The 12,778-nt window shown below is 42.7% G+C and overlaps 1 protein-coding gene across 2 annotated transcripts; it reads right to left on the bottom strand.

Moving 5' to 3' along the window:
• Positions 1–492: 492 nt before the first annotated feature.
• On the bottom strand, positions 493–12,383 carry ca5a (carbonic anhydrase Va). 2 transcript variants are annotated; one of them, XM_069172814.1, is made up of 7 exons: positions 11,862–12,383; positions 8,362–8,559; positions 7,276–7,394; positions 4,738–4,833; positions 4,497–4,559; positions 3,011–3,169; positions 493–2,621 (listed from the first exon to the last, which is right to left on the bottom strand). In XM_069172814.1, exons 1-7 carry the CDS (start codon positions 11,989–11,991, stop codon positions 2,454–2,456), a joined length of 933 nt encoding a protein of 310 aa, XP_069028915.1. In that variant the 5' UTR covers positions 11,992–12,383; the 3' UTR covers positions 493–2,453. The 2 variants fall into 2 exon arrangements, with proteins under 2 accessions (XP_069028915.1, XP_069028916.1); XM_069172815.1 differs by lacking the exon at positions 11,862–12,383 and adding an exon at positions 8,730–8,865.
• Between the last annotated feature and the right edge of the window lie 395 nt (positions 12,384–12,778).

Here is a 12,778-nt window from a genome sequence, read left to right as displayed (position 1 = left end):
ACACACACACTCACACCCCGAGGTCTCCAGTCAGTCTGTCCAGGTTCATACAATCAGGGGAAGCCCAGCAGAGACCGACTGGTGTGTCCCAAGCAGACCCCCCTCCCGAACCTCTCCCCGTCCCTCCCAAGCACAATAAACACCCTCTGAGAGGCCGTCTTAAAATATATATATATATTTTTTTTAAATCGCCTTCTCTTTGGTTTTGAATCAGATGGAGAACCAGATCACACCGACGCAATGTAAACACCCCACCCCGGAGGACCCCAGGCGTCTGGGCGGGGGCCACCAAACTTCATCTGTGTCAGGAGGGCTTCAAAGGTACCGGTTCTGGGACAGATCGAGGCAGTTAGAAGCGGTTTTTATTTTGGAAAGCGTGCTCCTGACCTGGTTCGGGGGGGCTCAGAGAGGAGTTGGGTCAGGTGGGACGGCTCCGGGAACAAGAAGGGGGGGGGAGGGGTATGTTTTCAAAATAAAAGTACAGACAGCACATTATTTTTGTACGTCACATATTACTTTATTGTTATACATCCTCTGTTATTATCTTTAAAAATCATATTTACATCGTTGTAAAGAGGGGGAGGGAGAGGGGTTCGTCCGCCGGGGAGGAGGGGGGGGGCAAGAATGTGGGGCCGCACACTGGACAGATAAACAGTGAAAATATGCACCGCACATACACAGTGGACGGTACACACAACGTACACCTGCTCAAACATCACGCTGAGCTACGGGAGTGAAAAAAATAAAATAAAAAAATAAAAGACAGATGGTGAAGACGAGTCGGAAAAAGATTTGAAACTCCTGTAAACTAAAGCTGTGATGCAGGAAAATAATCTGCATTTCTTTTTTTTTTTGTAGCCATGAAAAAAACGAACAAAAGAAGTAAGACGACATGAAATATGAAGGCAGACGTCGGTTCCAAATGCGTGAATAAGGATGCAGATGTACCGGACGAAGGCAGAACCGGGTCTCCGTGTTAGTGTCATATAATGAGAAAAAAAAAAAGTCGTGTGGGTAGTGTCAGAATTGCAGAGACAACCGTGACCTTTGACCCCTCCGGACGACCTCGACGCAGCTGTACGTTGGCAGAGGAAGAATTAAGAAGTAACCCTGAGATGACACGGTGCCGACGTTTTATCTTAAAAGCCCTAAAAAAAACGCCTCCTCCTGGCTCTCTTTCACAGCGTTGCAACTCGGGGTCGGGGGGTGGGGTGGTGGGGGTGGTGGTGGTGGGGGCTTCAGATGATGCAACGTCGGCGTCAGCTCGCTCGTTAAATTGCCGAGTCGGCGGCTCGATTTACTGCAGATTTTAAGATGCGGAACAACGCCGACACTGAAGGACGTCTTTAAACAGGGTTTCCATCACTATGGTAACACCTTTGTTATCTTTTATTTATTTTATTTTTTTAAAGGAAGCATTTTAAAGATTTCGAGGCCAAAATTAGGCCCCAAAGAAAAAGAAAAAAAAAAAAAAACCTGCAGCCTCCAAGGAAACCTACAAGAAAAACAAAACAAGCCCTGTTGAAGTTGCTCTGCCAGCTGATCCGGCAGCACCTGCTGCACACGAGCCGCCGCGCCGAAGGAAGACGGAGATAGTTTCCGAAACATTTAAGGCACCTCGGTCGGGGAGTTCTTCGAGGTGACTGAACAGAACAGAAGCTGCTCGTTTCAGTCAGAATAAATCTTTGTGCTACGATGAAAAGAAAACTAAAAAAAAAAAAAAAAAACTAAAAAAAAAATACGACGTTTGTGCGTTTTTGGCATTTAAAAAAAAAAACACAAAAAAAACCACAAAAAACTCGAAGGCTTTCTGAATGTCAGATGTAAAAGTTAAAAATAAAATCTCTTTGTAACAGATGAAGGGGAAAAAAATACATACATTCTGTTTTTCCTTTTAAAAAGGTGTAAAATGGCATAAAATTTACAATAAATCCAACGAGAAGATTTGTGATTTATGATAGTGGTATGAATCCCTCTGGGATTTTTCTGTATTGAGGGCGTTGTGCTGTAAACTTTTGACAGCGGCCTCCTTATAAGGAGATCAGAGCAGCACACTGCTCCATACAGCATCTGCATAAACTCTGAATATACAATAAATACGATTCCTGCTAATTAAAAACGACTAAAACTGATCTTTTTTTTTTCCTCCACAGCAACAACAATCCCTTATTGTGTTTTTTTTTTTGGTTTTGTCGAAACCAAAACTGTGAAAAATAAAGAAATCTCAACTATGAGTCGCCCCTAGCAACCGTTCGCGTAAAGTTGTTCCCCGTTTGTAATATGGAAATATTAATCATGTTTATGAAAGGGAACGACTGGAGTTCCTCAGAGGGAAACATGATCAGTGAGTCAGGACAGAGTGTGTGTGTGTGTGTGTGTGTGTGTGTGTGTGTGTGTGTGTGTGTGTGTGTGTGTGTGTGTGTGTGTGTGTGTGTGTACTGGCTCCTGCAGCATCAGTGGTTGTTGTCGCTCTCGGCCGACGGCGCCTCCTGCAGGAAGGGACTGAAGGAGGAGCGCACGGTGCGGCCGCGGAGAGGCTGCTGCACGCGGAAGTTGTTCACCATGCTCTTCTGGACTTCCTCCTCGGCCGAGGTGAACAGGAGGCTCCGGAAGACGGCCAGCTGAATGGGGGTTAAAAAGGTTTAATTCAAACCTCTTCACAGGCTGAGTCAGGTCAGGTTCATTACAAAAAAAAAACTGGTTCTGGAACCAGTTTCACAACTGAAGGAAAACAAAAGGACAACTGGCGCCCTCTTGTGGTCGTTCTGGAGTCACACTTACACAGCAGATCTGCAAGGATGGAATTTAATGAATCACACCATAAGGACTCATGGAGAAAATTTACTGACTTTGTTTTTCAACTAGTGGCCCTCATTGGTATTGCACTTTTAGGCACTTCAGCATTGGCGTAATAATTCCCATAATATTCATAGTTGGCATGTTAGCATGCAGGTGCCTGTTTACAAAATTAAAAACACGCCCTGATGAAAGTGGAGGATCACGGACAGACCTGGTCGTGGCTGACTTCGATGTGCTGCTTCATGATGATCCAGGTGACGGACTCGGTCAGAGGGGGCGTGGTCAGAGAGCCGTGGTACGTCCAGTAGTCGTCGATGTTGGGCGGCAGCAGGCAGCCGGGGTCGAACCGGGAGAACTCCACGACGCTATCCTGCTGACGCAGCATCAAAACACGTATTCAAAACGAGCCGCACCGATGTTGGATTATTTTTTTAATGTTCAGAGAAAAACACGAAAAAAAGCACGTTATAAAAATTAACATAATTTTACGACAATTTTCTTTTCTAAAATCCAAAACGGTGACGAGCTTCGGTGTCGTTCATTTTTAATACTACAACCATCGTAAGACGATCCTTATTCGGCGCGTAATCTCTCCGATAAGTGTTATATCACAAGTGGCACATTTTTTTTATCAAACCCCAACCTTATCAGACATTATTAAACTTAATGACTAAATTAACCCAAAAAGTCTTATCTTATCTTATAATTAGTTATATATGATATGATGTGAAATTATGACCTCCAAATCAGCCGCTATCGAACGGTATGACCCCCCTTTAAAAAAAAAAAGGATGTCTCAGGATGTCTTCACAAATGAAAGGTTGATAATTTAAGGTCTCATCTAAGTGCTTCTGTGTATTGAAGTATTAATATTAGCATTAAATATTTTTATTCACTGCTCTTACATCCTTTGCACGTCTTTAATTTCTTTTTTAGTATGTTTTAATCACTTATTTTGTCTTTAATGGCTTCAATATATTCAATGTACCACATAAATAAACATAAAAATGACCTGATTTCATTAAAAAAAAAACATCTTTGGGAGTCTGTCAGGTTCTTGTTGTTGACATCAATCTTTTTGTACTCCATCCTCTTCTTTTTTCCACCTGTAGCTCGGCTATGTCTTTTTTTTCTTCTTTAACTTTTCTCTGAACTCTAAAGACTGTTGTCTATAAAAACCCAAAGATATCATCTTAAAAAAAAGTTTTCATTAGGAATTAAAACCAATAAATCCTTCCAGTCACATTTCGTCTTCAGAACTTCTTGACTTCGTCTTCATGCTTTTTAATGCACCGAGCTTCTGAACCTGATTGTTTTATATTTTAACTCTATTTGTGTTTAATCTTGTGAATTTGATCTGTTCTTATGCATCTCATTTCTTTTCTATATTTTTAAATGTTCCTTTATATCTGATTTTATGTGAAACACTGCGTGTCATTTTCTTGCTGTGAATCACTTTGAGCTGCATTTCTTGTATGAAAGGTGCTGTAAAAATAAAGTTTATTACTATTATTATTATTACTGCTACCACAGGCTCGTCGGTACTCCTACCACAAGAGGGCGCCACCTTCCTACAAAGCAGCAGCTTTTAAAAAGGGGGGTTTGTGATGGTCTTTGTGTGTGGGGGGGGGGGGGGGGGGGGGGTATAATACAGCTTTCTTAAGAAGTGTGTGTGTGTGTGTGTGCGCGTGACTGACCTTGTGTCTGATTGCAGGCAGAGCGTCGACCAGCTTCTGCAGCCCCTCGTGTCTCTTTCCCACCTACACAAGGATTAAGACGTTTAATCTGGTTTGTAGTCACGCGGCAGATGTGCGTATCGAGCTCAAGAGACTGTGATGTACACAGCGCTATCTTTAACGAACAAATCAGTGGTGTGTGTGTGTGTGTGTGTGTGTGTGTGTGTGTGTGTGTGTGTGTGTGTGTGTGCGCGCTTTGTACCTTGAGAAAAACTCCAATCACAGCCAGCCCGTTGTCCTCCATCACCGCCTCCTCAAACAGACTGTACTTGTCCGAGTTCCAGTGGACCAAGTGGAGCTGATGGACACACACACACACACACACACACACACACACACACACACACACACACACACTTGTTACATAAGCGTGCCTGAAGGTAAGGTAATGGAACAACATGAAAATAGAAGTTCTGCGGTCAAACGTGAAGCCCGACGACTGGACCGATCTCAAAAAAAGGCAAAACACACCCTTAAAAGTTTGAGTCCGGCTTTGAAGATATAAAAAGACATGTCGAAACGCAGCCGGATCAAAGGACGCCTGAAACCGGCTTTACAATTCAATTTAAAGAGACTTTCCCACATGAAAGTTTCAACAAAAAAAAAAACACAATGATGCCAAACCAACAGACTGCGTCCAAATATATGAAACCATAACAGAGGCTGGACCCGATCAAAGCCGGTTCTGCACCAATAAAAGTGGAGTTAAAAGAAGGAAAAGGGAACATTTGTCCTGTTGCAACAGAGCAGAGTTTGTTTCTTTCTTCTTAACCCCTTAAACGCGTCGTTCTGCATCGGCCTGGTTTGACATTCGTCTGTTTAAAGCTTCATAACGTTTCGTTTAATCAGCACAGAAACCCGAGCAGACGCTGGAACACACTCCGGTCAGATGCTCTTTATAAGCTGTCAATAAGATGCCGCTCTGGTTTACAGGCTTTAAATGTGCCACCTGTAAAGAGGAGTCTATTTTATTACAACCACAGACTGTAAATAAAAGTGTTCGTAGCTTCCGGCTCTGAAAAATGATTCCGATGCGAAAGTGCCTTAATCTGAAATACCACCGAGGGCCACTAGAGGTCTCCCATTCAGCTTCTCATAAAATTCTCAGTCAATAAAATGTCTCCATCAGTTATCTCGGTGTTGTTCGTTAAAGTCGCTCCTTCTTATTAGTTTTCTGGAGGTCCATCTGAAAATAATCCCGTCATTTATTATAAAATAAGATTCAAAAAGACCTGTTTTTGTGGGGGCGTGTCTATTTGATTGACAGGCCTGTGGTGCAGTTAGGTTACAGCGATCGATGGGCGGGGAAGTAGTATCGTCGGGTTTCCAATCAGATCCAGCCCCCCCCTTCCCCTCCCCATCATCTCGTCCAAATATGGTCACTTCCTGCTCCAAAGCTGCTCCGAACTAGCAAAGATGGCGGCGACCAAAAATCCGAGGCTTCATAACGGACGTTCACGAACCAAAGCCAAAGCTAACTGCAGTTTTTATTTATTTATTTATTTTACAACAAAACCTACTTGCTGCATCGTATAACTCATTTAGTCGCATATTTTTCCGCCTCTATTGTAGGCGTTCGTGTCTCGGTTTGTGTTTCGTAGGACGTCGCTGTGAACTTGAGCAAACTGTAATCTGAGCTTTCTTGAGCGCTGCATATCTGACTGTTTTTCCATTCAGTGGCTTAGTTACACAATAACACACACACACACACACACACACACACAATAACACACACACACACACACACACACACACACACACACACACACACACACACACACACACACACACACACGACTGCAGTGCTGCTGTACCGAGCACGCTACATTAATCCAGCAGCAGGGAGGTCCGGTGCTGCTGCTGGTGCTTTGAGCTCCGTTTGTTTGCTTTTGCAGTAAATGAAATATGTAAATTTTGATGTCTTGTATAATTCTTGGCCTCGATGGAGCACTTTGATCTGCCCTTGTTTTATTTATTATCTCTTTAAATACAACTGTAATGTCTTCTTAATATCAGCTTCACATATGATTCATGATCGTGTTTACTTGACATGCTCACTGACCTCATTTAGACAATTAAAAAAGGATCTTCAGTGAAACTAATGATAAATAATAAAGATAGAGATTTTTACGTTAACTAAAGGCTTAATCGGTTAACGCCTTTTTTTATTTAATTTTTTTTCAATCGAACTTTATAATTTTCAACTTAAAAAAAACAACTCAACTACTAACAAAGGGAAGGTACTAAAACATCCGATTCAACCAAACTGAGGACAGCGTACCTGAACGCAACAGCGACTCACTATCGCCTCTCGACGTGTAAAAAGTTTCCCCGCCCCCTTCTTAATGTTTCCTGACGATAATTACAGAAATAATTCTCTTATTTCTTCCGTGTCCTGAAAGCCCAACGATCTTCATCGGGCCAAAGTTAAAAATTTGCTTTTTTTCCACTGTCATCTAGTCTTCACGCCTGGTCTTTGAAGGCATCACGAAATACAGGGAATGTGAAATAAATTTAAAAAAAAGAAAATGACATTTTGACAAATGGCAACAAAAATGTAAATATCATATTCCATGACTCGGCGCAAATGATAATCTAATCCGTGATATTCCACAGATTCAGTGTTGATTGAGTGGTTCAATGCAACGCCGGTTTGGCTCCCCCTGCTGGCCTTATTCAAGCTTCCTGTTTGTGTTTTTTTGTGTTTACGTGTTTCCATGTTGTTAGCGTGACGCGGTACCTCGGCGGGGAACAGCCTCCTGTCCACGGTGTGCTCCGACCCCCAGGCGTTGGTCTCGCCCCAGTGGAAGTGGAACTGACAGAGCCTGAATTGATCTCGCACGGGGCCCCCTTTCAGCGCTGCTCCGGAAAATGAAAGGACATGCATCATACTCTGACTTCAATTTTTACTGTTTTACTGAATGAATTAAAAAAAAACAACAAAAAAAACCAGCTCATATCCCTTTTTCTGTCTAGTATTTGTGTCCTCCTTAAAAAGAGGAAATGACGCCCATAGAGAGCGTCTTGTTCGGACCGTAACGAAACCAAAAACATGAAACCGTTACAGCCAAAAAGTTTATCTTGTTTTTATCGTCACCATAAACTGCTTATCAATGCCGGTAATACTGCCAACTGATAAGGTCTCCTCTTTATCTATATATTCTGGAACTAAATGTTTTTTTACTTAAAAAAAATAATAAAAGCAATTAAAAAGGCTGAAAATTGAATTCACCACATCATTGCTTCTTTCTTTGTATTATAAGGAAATAAAATCCTCCACATTTCACTGCTATTTTTGTTCTCCCAGTGACACACTAACTCATAATGAAAAAAATTAAAAAAACATGTTGCACCTATAAACTGGTTATTTCTGCTGCTTTGTACATTTTTAATTCTACCGACATAAGGTTTTATTTCTTATTTTTTTGGGCGGTGAAGACCAGTAATTATTCCGGACACAAAAAAAAGACCGTCTGGGTCGTAGGTTTTGTGGATGAGGTCACGCGAGTCACACCGTCTCCACGTGGCACTCTTGAGTGGAGGATTGATGACTGAATTCTCCCACATAGGCTCTTAAAGGGGGCGGGAAGGGAGGGAAAGGGAGGGGAAGGGAGGGGAAGGGAGGTGGGGGGATAATCCTTTTGTGTAGATGAAAACATAAATTCTCCCCACTGAGGTTTCCCCCTCTCTGGATTGAAAGTTTCCAATCTAGTAGTTCACAATGAGGAATTTTAACTTCTACATTTCTTTTGGGGTAATTTACTGGTAGATTTTCATTGTGTTTAAATATATATATATATGTATATATATGGACTTGAGGACTTACTGGACTTGTCCGTGGTGTCGTCGTACTCGACCAGAAAGGAGTAGCCGTTGTTCCAGATCTGCTGGCACGTCTGCGGGTCGTAGTCGATGACCAGAGGCTTCAGCTCCGAGTCGAAGACGCTCTTCCGCACGACGATGTCGACGGGCGACTGGCGGTCGCCTCCCGGTATCGCGAGGGGTCCCTGCCACATGGGATGCACTGGAGGTGAGGAGAGAGGAAAGAGGAGGAGGAGGAGGAGGAGGAGAAGAAGAGGGAGGAAATCCAGAGAGAAAAGTCAAAGAGATTTCAGAGTTAAATCGTAGTTCCTGTTCTCGTGTCCACTGTGAAGGGAAAAAGACAAGAAAAAGAAAAGAGATGCTGACACCTACTCTTCATATTGCACTCGGCTGCTTCCTGCATTGTTAGACAGTTCATTTTGTAATGAGAAAATTTGAAAAATAAAATCCACACGGTGTCAGAAAGACACAAAAAAAATAATCCTTCCTCTCCCTCGAGCTGTTAGAAGCGACTGAATGAAAAAAGGAGAGACGGCACTTCCTTCTAGCCCTCGGACTCTTTTTTTTTTTTCTTTCCTTATATTACTAAATAAGAGAGAAGTGGGCCGGCTGTACAGAAAGTGACACGGTGGAATGTCCTGGCACGCCCCCAGCTCCCCCTCCGCAGCAGGAGAACCAAGACCGGGGACCTCTGGCCGGTCAAAACCGCTGACTCGGGCCAACGTCTGTCAAACAGACCTGACTTCTAATTACGCCAAAAAAAACAAAAAAACAACTCTGCTCTTTTCCCTTTTCTTTGCTCGTGTGCCTTTAAAAATCCACCCCAAAAAAAAAAAACATTAAATTGTTTACTGGACTTGAAAAAGATGGTTTGAGATCTACAGGTGAAAAAAAAGAAAGAAAAGTGCAGCTGTGAAGAGGACACAAAAGCAACTATTGTTCTTTTGGCTCTTCATTCATCCAGCAACGAGGCCAAAAGTTTTGTTTTTTTTCCCGCTGAGAGCCAAGTCGAACAGGTCTGACTGGGAGATGACCTTCATCTTCGTCAAAGGTTTCAGCGGGAAGTCGGCCGCCTGACTCTGTTATTTGCACGGACACGCAATTACTGCCTCGTGAAAGCCGTTCGGGGTGTAATTGCGAGGCTGCGAGGTCGTTTCCGATTTTGTCGCGGCGTCGCTCCTGACCAAAAAAAACAACAAAAAAAATGCCTGGAGGTTATCGGACATCTGGGACATCGGGAAGTCACCCTGATCGCGGGGTCGATTCCCCGGATTAAAAAGTCGTCGGACCTGCGGAGGTGTTGCCCTTTTAGAGCAAAGATGCTGACGTTGCTGTGGAGCTTCACTCGTTTACCGCAGGACGAAACAATGAAAAACCTTCAATTCTCTGGTAAACGTCGCTTTTTAAAAACAATTTTTTTTTTTCTTCTTTTTTTTTACAACAAATCACTGATAAAGAGTTGAAGCACAGAAGACAAGCAAGCACCTAAAAATGTGATGGAACAGTAGAAAATGTCCAATATCTTGTTAGGAAGATGCATCACAGTTTAAAGGCTCACAGAAAAATAAATAGAGGCGTACTTTGTCAGATGTGCGAGGCAGGTCGCCAAGACAACACCAAAAAATAGTACCAGGTAAAATGAAGGTATTTCACTACAGGAATATCAAATGATATATTGCTCTTTGATGTGAATTTCTTGTTATTGGGTTTTTAATTCCTGCTCATGTTTTCACTGGAAAAAAAACAACAACTGTTCCAACAAAAACTGTTTTTGGGATTAAAAAATATCTTAAAACCTCAAGAGAAACTTGAAACTTTCTGTATTAAAAAGGTCACATTCGGGTAAAGGCCTCAGAGAGCGGATTGGTCCCTGAATTCGGGTTGCCAGGCAGCGCTCGTGGCATCTCTTGACGAACTCTACATAAAACTTTTATAGTCACAGAGTTGGATTACAGACGGTCTGTGTTTTGGGCCGACCGTGCGTCCGGTTCTGACAAACAACACCGAGGGAGGTGGAATTTGTACGTGGTCTGAAGTTGTGCCTGCGAGGCTTCACTCGGGGAATAGTGCATGTTGCAATGATACCAGTATGGCTCCCTACTTCTAAAGAAGTCATCACTTCCTTGAGTCAGGTGGGGGTTTTTTTACCTGAAGAAGTAGAAATGTCTCAACAAATACATCACAAAACATCTATTGGACCACAAGACAAACCAAAAAAAAAAAAAAAAAGCCTTCTCATAATGCTTTGTGGCTGATCGAGCCGGGCACAGCAAGCTAGTTAAAGTTAAATATAAACTTTGTTAATTGTCATGGCCGAGCATAAAAAGAACACATTTCCTGATTACAAATGTTTGTTTGTGTTGATTCGGCGAGACAAGTTGATCGAGATTGTCGACATTACCGGGCGCGACGAGGACGTTGTTCGGACTCGTCGAACCGGTTTGGGTGTCTCGAATATACTCCGTGGCCACATCAGACTTAGAGGGAAGGACTCATAAACTCAAAAGAAATTGCATGCGATATATTGCCACAGGTTACATAATGTTAATACCATGATGATGTAACAGACCTCGTTACGGTCGTACACTGTGCTGACGAGGTGGGACAATAAAAGGCCCAAAATAAAAGACAATAAAAGGTTGTGGTTTAACAGAACCATTTCCTGACATTTACATTTAGACCACTTGGGCCTCGTTTAGATCTAAAACTACTGTACTAAACATGTACTACATTATCCTAGAGAGCCTAAATCTTTATAATATAAAACCTTTAGCAAAAGTACCCCCCCCCCCCCCCCCCCCCCAAAAAAAAAAAAAAAAAAAAAAAGACATTTCGACGTCTTGGAGATGGACTACATGATAAAACCTGAACTTGATTATCCTAAAGAGGCTCAAAAATTCTAAAAAAAAAACAAAACAAACTATCTGTTGATTTGCAAAACCTTAATTCTATTTGGTAAAATTAAGAAAAGAGTGAGATTTCACTGATTTTGTACCAATCTGGACCACATCAGACCTGGAACCACTCCAACCTGGACTGGAAGCACTAACTATGTAGGTCAAAGGGCTTCAGATGGGCCCCTTGTTTGCATTGATCAGGGGGGGGGGGGAAGAGGGAGGGAGGGGGGGTGGGGGCATTAACACTTGTTTGGAAATCCTGGAGCTGGAAAAGAGCTGAAACAACAGAAAAACGGATTGACCCAGATCCGAAACCCAGTCCGAGCTTTCCACCGCTCCGCGCACACGTTGTTCAGATGACAACAAAAGTGATCCCACCGTGAAAACACCCCCCCCCACACACACATCCCCTACACCCCCACACCGATTGCACGTGTACAAACACAAGAGTTGCGGAAACTGTCTGCGATTATTAAAATCATCTCTTATGAAGCTGTATGACAACAACAACAACAACAAAATTAGCAGCTGCCTCCGCAACCTTACCTGATCGCACAGCCAACACTCGGTTCTTTTTTGTTGTTTTTTTTGTCAAAAATGTACTCACTCTGAGACAGCACATATTTGCTGGAGCACGCCGTGAGGTTGCATCTTCTGGCGGGCGTTATCCGGTGTCGGACGAGCTGTCGGTGGAGGTGGGAAACCAGAGGTCTGACTGCCAGCGAGAAAGTCACCATTATCGACCGAGCAGACGTTACTTGGCAACAACACGCCGACACGCGCTCTCACGACTTTTTATGTTGTTGTTTTTTTTTTGTGTGGCGCGCGGCTTAGCTTTTTTTTAAAATTTATTTTATAAAAGTCCTTAAAAGTTAACGAGCTTGTTCAAAAAACAAAAACACAAAAGGCTTGTTATTCTCTGGCGTCTGTCCTCCGACCGAGTGCCTGAATGCGGAAAAAAAAAAAAAAAAAGGGCAGGCTTTCACTCGACACGCATTCAAAAAAAAAAAAAAAAAAATGGGCCGGCGAAATGAAACCACCGTTTACCGTGAAGAAATAACGGCCGTTTGATCCGGTTAAACGGCGGCGACGTCGGTGAAGACCGTCCGGTTGAATGGTGAAGGAGGGGTCGCTGTCACGGAGCGGGTCGTTGGAGAGGGGAGGAGGGGGTGGTGGGCTGCAGTGGGGACCAATCAGCGGCCTCTTCTGAGGGGCGGTAGCGATGACAACGGACCGGAAGAACATCGAAGCAAATACAGCCTCACACCCACAAGCGTGTTTCAAGATTTTTAGATAATAAATGTACAAGATAAAGATTTAAAAAAAAAAAAAAAAAAATGTAACTCATAATTAAATCCCGGAAATGATTAACACTGAGGGGGAAGTATTATCTATTTTAAATGTAAAGATAACAATTTATTCTTTATTTTTTTACAGGCCAAAAAGCTCAACTTTTCAGGTCAATCCTGTTAATTAAGCTATTTTAAAATTCAATTGGTCTTTTTATTCACAACCCTGTTTTCT

This window comes from Embiotoca jacksoni, unplaced genomic scaffold, assembly GCF_022577435.1.
Source record: "Embiotoca jacksoni isolate LCO1_2020_lvr unplaced genomic scaffold, fEmbJac1.0.p SCAF_55, whole genome shotgun sequence".
NCBI lineage: Eukaryota > Metazoa > Chordata > Actinopteri > Embiotocidae > Embiotoca > Embiotoca jacksoni.
This window is presented reverse-complemented; position numbering and strand designations above follow the sequence as displayed.

Excerpts from the sequence above, each read along its gene's own strand:
- ca5a (XM_069172814.1), bottom strand. The coding sequence starts at position 11,991 with ATGGTGACTTTCTCGCTGGCAGTCAGACCTCTGGTTTCCCACCTCCAC. Across the intron at positions 8,560-11,861 it reads CAAATATGTGCTGTCTCAGA|TGCATCCCATGTGGCAGGGA; the intron begins GTGAGTACATTT and ends CCTCACCTCCAG. Across the intron at positions 3,170-4,496 it reads TGCCTGCAATCAGACACAAG|GATAGCGTCGTGGAGTTCTC; the intron begins GTCAGTCACGCG and ends CTGCGTCAGCAG.